Source organism: Acanthaster planci, linkage group LG05, assembly GCF_054643075.1.
Source record: "Acanthaster planci isolate LZ-2023a linkage group LG05, COTS_SCS, whole genome shotgun sequence".
Lineage (NCBI taxonomy): Eukaryota > Metazoa > Echinodermata > Asteroidea > Valvatida > Acanthasteridae > Acanthaster > Acanthaster planci.
Window position 1 is genome coordinate 759,682 of NC_141781.1, and position 16,117 is coordinate 775,798.

Consider the following 16,117-nt stretch of genomic DNA (forward strand, 5'->3'; position numbering starts at 1 on the left):
AACGCAAAAAAAAAATACATCTTGACCTTCACAATTAACTGCAAATTTTCACAATTCGAGTTTTAAAGAATTGGAGCATCAAAAAAAAAAAAGATTTTTAGTGAAATAATTGGTGAAAATGAGAAATCAAAGCATCCTATTCTCAACTTCCTCTAGAACATGAAAAAAGTTATGAATTTATAGCAACACTTCACAGATTTGAATTGAGAACAACATAAACTTTGCACACCGATCGTCTCTAAGCCAGTGTATTATTCATGTCAGGTGCTGCTAAATTTTGTTTTTAATCCGTCCACAGTAACCTGATTTTTTCTGAATTGAAGCCCTAAAACAAAACAACATCACGCAAACAAACAATTTCTTTTACATATCACATTTTTATTTAATTGAAATTACATTTCTCTCTCTTGTCAACTTCTCCAATGAAATTTATCATTTTTCATGCATAATTTCCCAAATAATTCTAAAAGTTTATAATTTGTTCAAAAGTAAACCATTAATTTTTGGTAAAAGTTTCCTACCAAAGCAAAATGCAAATAAGATGCATAAAACACTTATATCACAAACATTTTGATAACATTTTGAAATAGCCCTTGCATATTGCTCAATCAAGGAGATATTCCTGTAGGCCAACCAAATGCTCCACATGAAGATTCCCCAAAAGGACAGATTTGTCAATTCCCAGTATTTCTTCAATGCAGTACGAGCTGGAGATTGTTGTTTATCCCTGGCAAACTCTTTACTTTAAGGCAGTATGAACTATAAAGTTTGCTAGGGATAGACAATTCTATCCCTAGTCCATACTACATTGGAAAATTTGATAGGGATAGAATTTTCACCCGTGACCACTGGGTCTCCTGCCAAGTTCACCAGGTGCATTCTGTGAATTATTCCGATATTTTATTTTCATGAATGGGGTTGAGCTGTTCAGCATATTTCATTTTATAATTTCATGCATCAAATCATGCATCAAATCATAATCAACAGAGGGCGCTTTGAACAACAGATTCAAACAATACCGAGGCAGTCATTTCAATAAGCGGCCGAAAGAACTACGACTTGAAAATGTTTATTTGAAGACAATGGTGTTATTTTAATTTTTGGGAAAACTTTTTTGAGAAATTAAACCCTTTTCCTTACCACGCGCACGAAAAAATACCTCCTGCTTTTTATGAAAAACGTTTGGAAAGATCATATATATTCATATTTTTTTTTACGTATTGCTTTTTACAGTGTATATTGAACTTTCTATGTGTAGGCCTATAATACAAGCACTACTTGATCTGAGATATCTACTTGAGATATTCAAGCAGTTTAATGTATGTGTAAACCAATTTCTTAAAGACTGAAAAACTCCTTTTCCACTTTCCAGCAGTGGATTGACCTACTCACTATTTTTGCATGGTACCTAAGCTTGTGTAGGAGGGAACACAATAACCAACCTCCATGTTTGTGCGTATAGCCCCCGGGATCACGCTTTCATTTTTGACTGAGAAGTCCTGGTTTATTTAGAGCATTTTAGGAGCCTTACATGCGGTTCCATAAACCAACCTGGTCTTTGATACCTGCACAAATACGATCCATCCTATAGAGTTGAAAAGAGGCGCCAACCTTTCATCTATTGGTAAAATCCTACCAGCATGACTTTCATTCCGAAATTATAATAGGGATCGTCAGTGCGTTTCCACGTACATTCCATACCGCAATGACAAGCCACATACTTGAAAGGGGTACGGTTATGCAGGAGAATTTTTCTTGCTGGTTCACAAACCTAACACATGTACAATGGATGTTACTTACTTAGCAGCAATGTATTATTATTATTAGTCACGGTTGACGGTGCCCTGAAATATAAATAGAGCTCACCTTGTACCTAGACTTGATATCAAGTTATACACGGTCATTGTTCAGTCCATCAACGTAGTCTGGTGTCTTTTATTAAGCCACGTAACGAGTTAATAAAAACCACCCTTTTATACAGCGCGACTGTGACATGTTGCACGGCGCTGCAGGCGGTGCTGCAGGCGGTACAGCACATCGACATCGGCCCAGATCATTACGAGCAGAACCCGATAGACTTGAATTCAAATCCAGCTGGCCCTGCAGACGTGGCAATTGTCACGACTCTATACAATGCAAAGAACTGCCGACTTTGTGCTTGTTGTTATAACTCCTGTGAGGAATGGTTCTTACCTGTCGTCCCTGCTAAGTGGTAGGGCCTACTCGTGTGTCGACACGTAATGTCAGCTTAGGTCAGCAGTATGACATTGCATCCAAGCATGGCCAAAAATAGTAGGCCTACATCAAAATCTACATATTCTAGACCGACATGAATAAATCAAACTGTAAAACGCTTTTTTGTCAACAGGAATTCGTTTGCGCCGCCAGTCAGACTATGTTTTCCCTTGGAAAAATGTACTGGTAGATCAGTTAGTGATGGAGAACTGTCCCAACGGAACGACCTAAGGTTTCGCAAGAGAGACCAATTCAGACCTTCTCGAAATATTTTACTTGTAATTAAAGCAATGGCAAGCCTTCAGGTAGAAGCCTCACCAGAGGAGGACGCGGTGATCAAGTTGCAGCGGACTTTTCTCTTGGTTACTTTGGGCTTAAGCTCGCTCATCTACGGCAGTAAAGTCGATCCGTTGGACTTCACCAGAGGCGTGAAGAAACCCAAAGCAATGTGGATGTCCATGTTCGTCTCTGTCTTGCTGTCTCCAGTACTAGCTTACGTCCTTATTCTAGCGCTCAGGCTGGAAGTTCGGGAGGGCATCGCACTCTTGGTCACATCCTGTTGTCCAGCGGGCAACCTGTCTCCGATATTCACTTATTACACGGAAGCAGATATTTGCTTGAGGTAAGCACTATTGAACCGAGTGAAAACAGAAACAAGTTGCCAATCGTAGCTGATTCTTCAGAGAAAGAATTACCGGCAAGATTCCCGAAGTAAACTTCAAACTCAAATCAAACAAACGATCAAAGCACGCATTTTAGTTTGTATTTCAAAAACAAAAAGTGCTCAAATTCACAGACAAATTGTGCACCACGGATACGGAAATTATTTCAGTGCAGTATGGACCTACTTTAGGAAGATTTAAACTTTGAAACGGGCAGAGGGAGCACCCAAGGGTGGCCTCGGGGACTTCAGCCTTCCACGGTCTTTTTGTCTGACAGAACTTAGATACAATACATCTCAAACATGTTACGCTATACCGTGATGTAGCCGTTCATCTCACAGTTCCTTTGTCACAACGGTGGGTGGAGGGGAAGGGCTTGAGTATCCTGAGCTATTTTGGGGGGTACCCTTTTGTCTGTGCCCTCCCCAGCAACAAATGGTGCGCCACTGGCATAGATGTAAACAAGAGAGATTTCTCTTGTAATTGAAAGCAGGTCTGTGTCTAGATACTTGTCGTTAGTTTGCTTGTAGTTCAATGTTTCGAGCTTTAAGTTCTGATCGTCTCCAGTCAGGAACCTTTACCAGGCTCCCAAAATGGACGAGGGTTGCTCAACCTCTTACTAAAAAACAAAAACAAAAAAAACCAAAAAAACAACAAAACCACTGCCTACGCTTACTGACAAATACCTTCACCCAAACCTTGCCCAGATTTATCTAAAACTTAGCTTTTATACCAGTTGACAAAAGTAAAATATCATCGACCAACACCGGCCAACATATCTTGTTTTTTTTTGGGGGGGGGTGTTTATTGTTTGTTTGGGCTGAGGAGTAATTCTTCGAAAGCCGTATACAGAGCCTCCCACTTCGGAGAGTCTATCCGAGGTTCTGCGAAAAACGATTTGGGAAGACTAAATAACTTAAAGCATCCATATTTAATTCTCCATTTCCTCCATTTTCTTGATTTCTAAAATAATTGAAAGCGAGATGATTCCCTCCTTTAGGGATGTAATAGAGTTTTGATAGGAATGGATTTGGTCCTTTCCCATTTTTTGCTTAGATTTTCAGCTTGTTTTGTTCTATCTCCCACCCACCAACAAAATAGAAAAAAATTCTGTTAGATGCGAGTCCATGCATTAAAAAGAAAAACATCCACATCACCATATACCGCGAAAAGATACAGTTTACTGTCTAACTGCGTGTCAACCCTATGAAACATAATTATGGCAAATGATAAAGGTATATGATAACTTCTCACTCGTATCATTGTTATGGTATCATCTAGTGTTACCAAAGCCTTGTTTTGTGAATAAATACATAACGTGGCAGAATGGGAAACACAGGCCTGCATTTAATAAACACAGGCATACATGACAATGCAAAATGTTCATGCATGGCAATATTTACTAATTATGTATTACATCTTGTCAAACTACTGTCTAGTTAATGTATAGTAGCTGTTGCTCGGTCCACGTATAGAGGCTTTGCATGGGAGCCATCTTGCAGGGCAGTTCTTTTGTTCCACAGGGAAACCTCTTTTGTGCATACACAGAAACAAATCTCTGGCCTACAAGATGGCGGCCATGCAAACCCTCTATAACTGTTGTCTACGTTACATAATAACTGTTGCCCAGTCAGTATCTAAACTGTTTCCCTTCCCTGTGTGGTATGCAGTCTTTCTGTGATCGTGTTGTCCACACTCATGTCTGTGGGAATGATTCCACTGGGCGTGTACATATGTTCCAACGCTTACACGGAACTAGACCTGACTGTCATCCCGAATACTTTGATAGTTGTCAACCTGTGCGTCAACATAGGTGGCATCGCTTTGGGAATGGCTTTCAGGAGATACAAGGAGAAATGGGCCGACAGATTTGTCAAGGTTTGTCTCCATAGTCGTAGTAAAAAACCACTTTCCAGAAGTAACTATAGATCTCCCCTATTGTCTGTGCTTGTTTCTTTGGATCGTGACTGTTTTTAGATAAAGTTACCCATGGGGTAGAATGGAAAAGAACGTTTTAGAATGACTGAGTGAAATTTGCTATAACAAGTAGCATTTTGCGCCCTCTGTTGTCGAGTATTGCAACGCGGAAGGCAATCCTTGTTCGAATCAATGGTGTTTCTCCAAAAAGGCCATTACAAACGGTAATGCAATTTGTCAGGAAACAGTTCACCTACAATGATTATCGGTAAATGCCAGTTACATGCCACAAACTTACCTCTAACAGAAAAAAAGAGATGAAAACCGAAGAAAAAGCGTATGAGCCAGTCGGGTTTTCCAACACCGCACGCCCAAAGTGAAGCGGGTCCGAGGTCATTCGGAACAGCAGCGATTGTCTGCCCAATCAGCGTAGCCATACGCCGACTGGCGCGCGCTTGGTTCCCGATAGACCTTGCCTTTTTGAATACCGATCTGGCTCATTTTCATCACATTTTTAGACTTTTAGAGGACTATTATGATAATTTCACAGATTGTTGTTCTGATTGAAAGCCACCTGTTTTCCTGTACAAGTGGAGAAATATATTCTGTATTTTTCTATATTCACAGGCCGTCAGCTATCTACCTTTGTTGGTCGTTATTGCCATGATCATTATTGTACGTATAAAGCTTCCAAACTCTGTAGATGCCTCAATCAAAGACATATCTGCCGTATTCTTATACCTTATCATCGTTCTTTGTGGTACATACCTCACTGGGATGTTAGTAGATCAAGACCACCATGTCTGCCGTGCTATGGGGCTCTGCTCTGCCGACAAGAGTGTTGCTCTGGCGTTATCTATCATCCACGTCTCCTTCAGCGGCGAGGCTCTGGTCGACACGTTAACAATTCCAACGCTGTTTCTCATCGAGTACATACTGATAGGAGTTGTGTTATCGGTAGCTTACCAGATATATAGCTACCACACCTTTTCGCCTTTTACGGTGATACTTGAGAATCTTCGACCAGTCACGCCAGTCTAGTTTGCTACGCCTGCACTGGATTGACTGGGTTTGATTCCTTTATCCAACGCACCTGGTGATCCAAGGAGATATCTTGAATAATCAAAGGAATGTACCGCGAGGTTTCCTTGGTCAAGTGTTCAATTAACTTTCGAAGTTCAGTCATTCGTATTCGTCTGATTTTAAAGAAGCTCTGTCGCGTTTGCATTTCGTTCTGACAAACAGGCGGGCTATTGCGTTACTTATACATGAATTTCGTACACGCATACCTTTTCCAGCTGAGCGCGGGTTTAAAAATATCGCATGTACATGTACATACAAACAAAAGAAGCACAGTGTAAGAACAATGGACGCTCATTGTGAGTGCACTGTTTCTTTTGTTAGATGTTCGTAGTGTCATTGAGGATGGGTATATATGTAGATAGCAAACTCTTTAGGAAATCTTTAGGCCTCTACAGCGCACTTGAAATAACGAAGAAATAGAAGTTAGGCCTATTTGTGTTACAGACTGTCTGTAAAGTAGATAACAGAAGAAAGAAAGAAATCAAACGTGAAAATTGAAATAAAAACTAACTAAACTAATGAATACCTATCACATCAATGTCTGCAATTATTGTAGTTTCATATTGTTTAATTGCTTGAAATTTTGTGATATCACTCTTTTATCTTCCCTTCCTTGTACAACCAGTATCAATGCATGCAGGATACAGCTGAGAGATTATTCTAAATTGATTTCATGTGCAGCATGAATCCACCTGTGTAACTGATTGAATCGAGATGAAAGTGAATGACCCTCTAGATAAAAAGAAACAATTATTGAGAGCGAATTTAAAAACATGTTGGCGAAATGAATGAACAGTGCATCGAAATGAATATAAACTTTGCGAATATTGGCCAGGATAAGGTAGATTTTTTTCAAAACATTTTGAAAAGATAACCCCCATGAGAAAAGTCACATTGTAATTACACTACAGAAAAAACACACTATTTGTTTGGAAAAACATTGAAAAATTTTGAATGCTACAAAAGAACACTTTTCATCGTAAGTAATTTAAAGAGAGTCGGATAATTTTCTTAATTGTAAGAGGAGATGAACAAAGTATGTTCTGAAACAAAATTAAATCATGAACCATATTTTTTTGAAATTGATATTTTCCATGTTTTAAAATTTTACGTTTCAGTCACCTGTATTGGTTTATCTAAACATGCAAAAAAAAATTTAAAAGATCGAAAGTATTATTGGTAGTTATTTAAAAAAATAATTGTTTACAAGTGCAATGGTAAAAATAATTTCATGAGGTTTCGCCTTGTGGAATGGATCATTTCATCTGTCACCGTACGAAATTATTCCTGTCACTGCACGAATGTGAAAGAATTCACTGTTTATTTCATGCAATACCTGCATAAATCCTCTGCAGTTTGAACAAATAGGTTTCGCGGGTCCATTCATTGATGAAAGAGTCTTGTCCAAAGCACCATGCAGCCACCCACTGGTAGTACCATGCAATGTTAGACTAGTTTCCGCCCCTACATTGTTTTTCTCTGTCTTATTTACTGACAATGAAGTATATGAAATGGGGGTGGGAACTCAGTCAAGGGAAAGTTCTATTCAACGGGTACTGTCGAATAAAACGAAAAATTCCATGGCACGCGATCAAAAATCCATGGATCAATCAGATAATGGAGATTGATGCAGGTATTGTATAAAATAAGCAGTTTAATGCTATGATTTTCAAACTGAACATTTATGTAATGTCACAATACTCAATATTTAATTAGGTTTGCTTCTATTTGCATGGCTTATGCTCCAGTTTTTATACACTATGTTACATTCTTGATGGTCACACGTTTGTTTGAGTATTTAGTTGTACCTACGAGTTTTTCCAATTTCAAATACGTGGGAATTACTTTCTGAGCCGAGCAAGGTTCTCGTTTTGCCTTTCATAGAAATCTGCATCTTAGCCTATTTATAACTCCACGCCACTGAATGTTTCTCGAGTATTCCATTTAATAAGACCAACGCTTTGATGTTAAGATTTGTCAGTGTTGTATGATCTACGTGCATACTTTCAAATATAATGATGAGAACATTAGACTCGAGTCAAAGTTAGTTAATACACCTCACTTTAAACCTGGAAAAGGGGAAATGGCAAATATGCATTTCAATATTTTTTTAGCATGTAACTGCAAATTGCAGTGTTGCTTTTAGGAAAAGTCTGTTGACAAAATTTCATAAGACAGCTAGCAGTGTCACCCAGAGATAAATAAACTTGCTGTTTAGTTTATTTTCCCTTTCACATATTTCATTTGGTCAAATTGTATGTTGAATGTTTCTTAATCCCAAGAATGCTTCCCTTTTCAACAAGAATATTGCAAATACGATCTTGTATTTTTTAATTAAAAAGTGTTACTTGTACATAAAATGTTTTTCCTTTTTCAAGTTCGATCTTTTACGACAAATCTATTTTAGGTGAACGTTTATTTGAAGAAAAAATTTCTTGTGATAGAAATAATTTTCAAGCAATCAGTAATTTCTTCATAACACTTTCCTAAACTAAGCAGCATTTTAAAGACCTGCCTATTGATTCTGTGGAGTCCCTTTCTCATAAAGCATAAAAAGCGATCATGCAGAACATCTGTAATGAAAGATAAGTCGATAGTAAAGATGGTTATTAATATCTTGCAATTCAATGTGTTTTCATCATGGATTAGGTAACACGATGACTTTACAATATTGGAGTATTATATATTTGCAATAAATTAGCATAGCGTAAGCTTACGCAATGAGTAACAATGGTACCAGCAATATTTAATAGCCTTCAGAGTATGATACGTAGTTTCACAGCGAAGTTGTGCTTACATCAGAGCCTGGTACCCGCCATGCAGAAACCGGCTGGAAAGCTTTTTGACAATGCGCAATGAGCCAGCACGGTGTTTCATCTGCGCACGCATGCCCATCAGCGGGGCCCTATAAGCTGACGAGCGCGCGTGCTTTGTTACCGAATACCTTGCTTTTTTGAAATACCAAACTGGCTTATTCTCCAGTGGGCTGCCTTGTGGCGTAAAGTATAGTTTTCTTTTTTTTAACCTCTAGGAATACTGATGTCCACAATTTTATTATGACACTAGGTAATCCAACAAGCTTCATCCCAATAAAATAAAAATTTCCCTACTGTTATATACCATGGGGGATTCCTACTTTGAAGCCAAATTCCATCATTCTGTCTCTTGATATAATTCATAATTTGTAAAGATAAGGTTATTGAGGTATTATAAAAAGCTACCTCTTGGTGCGACCAATGTTACTGAAAATTGAAATGACACAAGTGTAACTGTCAAGCTAATTATAAGTTGTCAACGGCACTTTAAAGTTAGTTTAGGATCGTCAGTTTGTACAATATAATTTGGCCTAATTACGAAATCATAAATTCTGTGGTGTAACATTTATTCCTTATTATTAATATTCATTTTCACTTAATCATGATTTGCATAAACTACATACATTCTTTTTTGCTCGGGCAGACTGGGAACAAGCTCCGGCTCCCTTTCTGGACTCCCCATACTATTAAAAAAAAATCTGATACTATAACAGTTTTCCACATGAATTCAGCGACTTGTATGGAGATAAATCCTATCCTGTCTACGCTTTAATGTCGCAAACTGCTCCACGTGACATGATGTAGGTCTTTAGGAAGCAGTCTACGAAGACTTAATACTTACGTTTTATTCCAGCGACTGATCCATAAAAGATTATACTTTCCTCTTCAAGGAAATTGATTTGATATCCGAGCAGGTTTTGGGAAGAAAACCAAAATAGATGAGTGAGTTGCATTTATCTAAAAACAGGAATGAAATACAGCAGTTGCTTCTGTCACATTTCGATTAAATTGTTGAATGGCTTCTTTCCTTTTTAAAAGATTGACCCCTACTTAAAGTTCAGACCACGCATATGGAAATGTGAAGTTGACAACTGTCGTGATCGTCGCTATCATGAGGCCTCCACTTTTATTGATATCTGTTCATTTATTTACATCTATTCATCCAACAGCGCATTCAGCGCCAGGATGATAATGAGTGAAAAAAGACAGCATTTTTAGTTTTAGACATGGGAAGAAAACCTTCGATAAATATTTCGGGGGAAAACCCGGGGATCAGGCAGGGACTGAAAACCCAACCCACATGTAGACCGAGCCGGATGTGGTAGGCTAGTAAAGAAACACTCCGCCAACGTGACTTTTGCTATTTCCATGATGTAGCCTTTGCTCAAGGCGCCCGCGGCGAAATGGATAGTCAAGACCACACGACGAACTGCATGCAAGCCCTGCATGAAGTAGCCGAGCTGAGTGTGTCGCGGAATGTGCGTGCCGCCGCAAGCGCCTTTAGAGCTTTGTTTCCAGTGGTTAATCTGAATTATTCAATATGCTAATGTTTATGAATTATTCACATTTCTCTGAACCAATCGTGTTTGGGGGGCTTAGTAATACGAGTACATACGTCTGGGCCACGTACGTTCATGAAGTCTTTGCGCAACAGTGCGGCCTGGTATTTGAAACTCTTGCCATATCCAGTTGGAAATTGACAAATGCGTCTCGACCCTCCAGAACAGCCTTCACGGCCAACATTTGCTGTGGTTTCAATTTGTTGATCGGAATCCCAAGCTTTGGTGCTGCATATTTGAGGCAATTCTGGAAGAGATTGTCGTCTAGAGCTCACACCACTGCCGGAAAGGACGCCATGTTGAATACGCGCGCCATTGTAATGATGAATCATTTATTACATGCGCCATATAGGCAATCGTTTTGATTGGTGGAGACTTATGCCTATACATTTATCGTATCTGCTAACGAAACGTTAGCAAATGCAAAGGAAAAAAATTAAACTACGCGGGGCAGAACTCCAAAGGCGTGCGGGCGCTGTTCGTTGTGTAGTCTTTCTTCATGCGTTTGTTTGGTGCTTAAGTTAAAGTAGTCTCCCCTAGCTCCTCGCTCTTGAGCGACTATCCATTTCACCGCGGGCGCCTTGATCAAAGGCTATTCATTATGGCGCATTCACAAACCATTTATGCATTCTCAATCATGTCAACTCACATCCCTCCATTTTAGCATACGGAACCCATTGTCACACTCTGATCTTCAGTACAAACGTCCTTCGAAAATTGTGAGAAAAATCTCAAAAAAGAACATCACGGCACTGAACAATGCATCCCGCAGTGTAAAAAAGACGATGAGAAACCATCCATGATAAAAAACCAGCCATGATGAAAACCAGCCATGATGAGAAACCAGGTGATGGTCTGTATTCCTATTTCGTGGAAAGGTCTAAACAGATCAGGATATTTGTACTTATTACAAAGGACTGACTGTTTGTATGATTTTTACGACAACAACAACGACAGCAGCAGCAACAACGACTTGTTCAGTGATAGGCGGTGTCAATCCTTGGGAACAATTTTTTTGAAAGGGCCAAATAGGTCCTACCCTGTCTCTTCCGGGTGCACTGTCCCAATTCAAGGAAAATTCTCCGCCAGGCCGAGGCACTTAGAAAGCACCCCTGCAAATTCTTTCGAAAAGAGGAGTCTGTGTGGGCCGAGAAATTGTGGGGTTGTGTAAGTATGACCCAGGATCATCTCTTTAGATTCAGGGGCTTCCATCTAGGGTCAAAGCAGACAAGAATTTATTGAAAAATTGTCAGAAGAGCCCCAGAAAGGTGAGGGATGAAAACTTGAGACTGAGAAGACTTGGGAACGTTCACTTTTGGGGGTGAATTTGTTTTGGGCGGATAATTAACCTATTAAAATTTGAAAATCAACTGAAATATGAACAACCAAACAACACATTCCTTTTGTTTGAGAGGCTCTCGGACTTCGTTGCCCGCAATGGGGCTCCAAACTCCGTTGATTTTACACCGTTTTCAATGGAGCTTGAATAAGTTCGGTGCACCCTTTCCAGGCCAGTTGAACAGCGCCCTCTACCAAAGACCTCTAGTAACTATCGGCTGGTCCTAATATAATAAATTAAAGGCACTGGTGAGTGTCTTGCATGTAACACGTGTAATTGGCCCGTTTGCTTGAATTTTGGATATTGGTACTGTTCTGGTTATTGAGCCACAGTGACTAATTCACAATCTGACTCCGTGGTTAGCCTCAAGATCCTATAATTTGTTTTCCATCATTAAATGTTTCTGATCACACCCTTTAGCATTTTATTTGATATGATTACAGATTGGGCCCACGTACCATACTTAATTATCACTCAAATGAGCAACGAAAGCTAAATACTGAACTTGTGTTAACTAAGAAAGAAGAAAATGCAAAATATATCACAAGCTCCAGTCAGAGCTGTTTAGAGAGAGAGAGAGGGGAGAGAAAGTTGCGACATGAGTGTCTCAATTGTTGGAACCAAAATGGTGACTTATGCGTCAGTGCACATGGACAAATAGCATATGCGGACAATCAGCACACAATAGCTACATGCTGTAGTGCATATATAGTGACCAGCAATTTTTGTTTCAAAGCTTAAGTTGGCACTACTTTCTCTATTTATACCTCTCTGGCTATAGTTAACTTACTGCATTGCAAGAGCATCTATATGCTAATATCCTCATTAACATAAACCTGGGGGAATTTCCTCCAGGATTCTTTATAATAAGCCCTCTCCCTACACGTCCGAAAGACGTCTAGAAATTTTGTTGAAAACCCAAGCCAGTCTGGTAACTTTGAAGAAAAATTGCGACTGACCAAACTCTCTGTTGAACAAAAACTTAATAACTATTAACACCCCGGTTACAGTGAAAGAGGTTTTGACTTATTAATTTAGTTCATTCCTCCGTCTCCGTGGTTTAATGCAACGGCTCAGTTTGAAAAACTAAGATAGAAGGTAAAGGAGCAGTGCTATCAATTAACATTTTAAGTGTGTGACTGGCGCGTCTGAAACTGAGGTTTTCAAAAAAATACTGTCAGATGCTCTTGAAGGGGATGTAAGCCCTCAAGCCACCAAGCTTGAGGGCTTGCAATAAAATCAGAAATACATTCATACTTTCGTTGACATTTTCCATTACATGTAAACTGTCAAGACATAGTTTGATGTAATGTCCTCCGAGCCACTCCACGTAGTGTCATATTACGAGAAATGAAATTTATTCGGCAAAAACGGGGAAATTTTTTTCCAAGGGAAGGACACATTTTGCTTTTAATGCAAGCGCCATTTGGCCCAGTCGCTCATATAATAATCATCAATAATCATGTCTATTGTCAGATCTAGCAAAAGACCATTGCGTGTGCCCCAAGCGTACGTCCCGGTACATTGTGGTGCGCCCTCACTAATATTCTAAAATGCGGCCAAAATGACTAGCAGTTAACTCATACCGTTTTTGTAAGGAACGCGCTTCTTTTGGAGCGTCCTTCAGAATTGCCACAAGTCATTCACACCATCGAAACCATTCCCTACTCAAGCATTCTAATATGATACATTAATGAGCAAGAGTAAAAGTGACATGAGTGGCTCCTAGCAACCAAATATATTCCTCGTTTTCGGCGCAAAGTCAAACCCCGTGAAAAAATCTGCTCACTTTCAAATAAGCGATGTAACTGACCTCTGAATGGTTCCAATAAGTGATACTCTTTACAAGGCGAAAACATGAGTTGCACCTGACAAGTGCCCCTTGGGAAAAAGGGAACATTAACGAAAACCCCTTTGGAAATGTCAGCGACAGACGTGACGGCGGGAATTCGCTAAGAACCTTGAATCAACATTTGCAGAAAATGACTAACAGTCTCAGAGGCACACGGCTCATGCTGTCAGGCGAACTCCCTTCTCTTATAGTGTGTCAGATTTAATGAAAACACCATTCTAACAAACGAGCTGGAATCGATCGGCGCTCCGCACACCTCAAGCAAAAGGAAATTTAATTAGCTATAGAATCCCGCCCGGAAAGGTACAATCTGCTACGATTCAGGATCGATTGTGATAAATCTGGACATGGAATTAAAGTGTGTATATGGAGATATTTATCCTCTTTCAAAACTCCTTCAAGGAACATTTTATTCAATTTGAAATAAGGAATGGATAAGAAGAAACATTTAGAGGCAAAAAGGGGCAACTTCTTCGCCACCGGCATGGGACTAAACATTTGTAAAAAACCACTAGATAGCATACCATTCCAAACAAAATTTACACCTGTTGAAGCTCCCAACAATAAGTTTCTGACGGGATGTAAAGTTTCAAAGAATTTTATTTTCTTGTCTCAAGAAGTACAACATAAACGTGTTCTCTCGACTCTCGACCTTTGAAAAGCGCATTGTCAACAAGAATCAAATAAAAGGTAGGCGCTATTTATATTGGTCGATTCTCTCATAATAGGAAAAACAACTGAAGACGAACGTGTATAGCGTATACAGTAGCGCAGAAAGAGCCGAGATGTGTCGGGCCGAAGCGGGGGCAAAGATGGGGGTGAGCCGAGGTGGGTAGGGTTACTGTCATAACTCACCAACAAAAAAGAGTGATAACATATCATTCAAAACCAACTTCAGCCTATACCTCCTACGCTTTCCCCTTCGGTATATCCCCTTCCCAATGCTTTCCAGAAAGAATGGTTACGCCTCACTCTGTGAAGTCGAGTGAAGAATTATCAGGCAGGAATTTTTGCCCTGTACCTTTCATCACCATCAGCAACATCTCAGGTTGGGCGACCCTAAGGGATGGGGCTCGTGTCCCCTGTTCACCCGTATGTTTCTGGCGAAGGGGACGTCCCCCAGAACGCCTTCTTCATAATATTTTTACTATCGATACTTTGTATGGCATTTGCTCTTATTTTTCATCGCATACTACAAGACGTTGCACCTGAATGTATTCAACCATTCATAATCGTTATTTCTGATCGTTTTTATGATTTAAAGCCAAGACAGGGATACAGTGAGAACTGCCTTTTACCTCCAATACCGGAAGTCGAATGCAGAACATGGCACAGCTGGGATATCAAAATTCAACTTGACCGGAAGGGAAGGGGAATATCCGCCTTATGGCAGAGGCACCCCCTCATCAATTGAAAAGAGCTCTATGGGGGGGGGGTCATTTTGTTGGTAGCGACTAGGTCCGTTCATGGCGCTCATTACCAAATTGCGAGTGCGCAAGATTTCTACTTAACAGCATAGCAACAGTTATATATAACGGGTTTGCCCTTACCCAACGTATATTTATAAGCACTGTATGCTCAGTGCTTGTCCGAGAGCTTGCGAAAAAAAACCTCACAAGCTTACTCGGGTGGGACTCGAACTCACGACCTCCTGCTTACTAGTGCAGATGTCTTAACCACTCGACCACCGAGCTTGCCGGGGTCGGCTGGCCGGTCCGAGTCAAATGAAGCAGCGGGTACCGCGAACTATTATCAAGATGTATTTTTGCGTTGCAAGCTCTCGGACAAGCACTGAGCATACAGTGCTTATAAATATACGTTGGGTAAGGGCAAACCCGTTATATATAATTAACATCTCCCCAACGCAAAAATACAAAAAAAAAAATCATCCCACTAATTCAGCCCAACCATTACGTCAACCTTATCCAGCATTTCATCCACTTTCTACATACATGTACCTTGTCCCCATGATCCTCCTCCTACAGGTACCTCTCCCCCAAACAAACATCCTAATTTATCACTTGGAGTCCCCCCCCCACCCCTTACATTTTCTCCTCATGCTGTACATGTACATTTGTATGTGTCTGAACACTGTCTATACCCATATATACATGTACATGGCTGGGGTGTTCAGTACAGATGTACTGTATGTACTACAGGATAAGTACACAATATAACTCAAAACTTCAACATTCAACTTTTATAATTTTTTCATTAAATTCATAGGTTTCTAAGCATTAATGCCAGATGAAACTGTTTAAATACTGATGGAATTCCAAGAAGAAGCAAACAAGCACTCAATGGCACATTTTAACACCTATGGACCTGCAAGGAAAAAAAGAAAAAAATGCGTGTTGCCAAGTTTGATCAATATCTATTAAAAATAAGTTTTTGGGTTACAAACTAGAGTCATATTAAGTAGAAGACTGTCGACTGCACGTAAAAATGGGGAATCCGCCGGATAAAATATTTTGTAACATAAGTTTGAATTTGAACCAAATTTTTGCGCCAAATCGCGAGAATCCAGACATTTGTAATGGAAAAATCTGCCACATATCTAATCTGAAATTATTTTATGACCCAACAAAATTTAATTCTTGGAGTCATTGATTAGTCATTGATAAGTTAGAGATTTGTCGAACTTATGACAATAA

At 39.7% G+C, this 16,117-nt stretch overlaps 1 protein-coding gene across 1 annotated transcript; it reads left to right on the forward strand.

Annotated features, from left to right (window-relative positions):
- Positions 1 to 192: 192 nt before the first annotated feature.
- LOC110984735 (sodium-dependent organic anion transporter-like) lies at positions 193 to 8,642 on the forward strand. The gene is made up of 3 exons (XM_022245200.2): positions 193 to 2,857; positions 4,568 to 4,775; positions 5,442 to 8,642. The coding sequence occupies exons 1-3, from the start codon at positions 2,526 to 2,528 to the stop codon at positions 5,853 to 5,855; spliced, it is 954 nt and encodes a 317-aa protein (XP_022100892.1). The 5' UTR covers positions 193 to 2,525; the 3' UTR covers positions 5,856 to 8,642.
- The last annotated feature ends 7,475 nt before the right edge of the window (positions 8,643 to 16,117 follow it).

Coding starts and splice junctions, on each gene's coding strand:
- LOC110984735 (XM_022245200.2), top strand. CDS start 2,526: ATGGCAAGCCTTCAGGTAGAAGCCTCACCAGAGGAGGACGCGGTGATC. Junction 2,858..4,567: donor GAAGCAGATATTTGCTTGAG/GTAAGCACTATT, acceptor TGTGGTATGCAG/TCTTTCTGTGATCGTGTTGT. Junction 4,776..5,441: donor GGGCCGACAGATTTGTCAAG/GTTTGTCTCCAT, acceptor CTATATTCACAG/GCCGTCAGCTATCTACCTTT.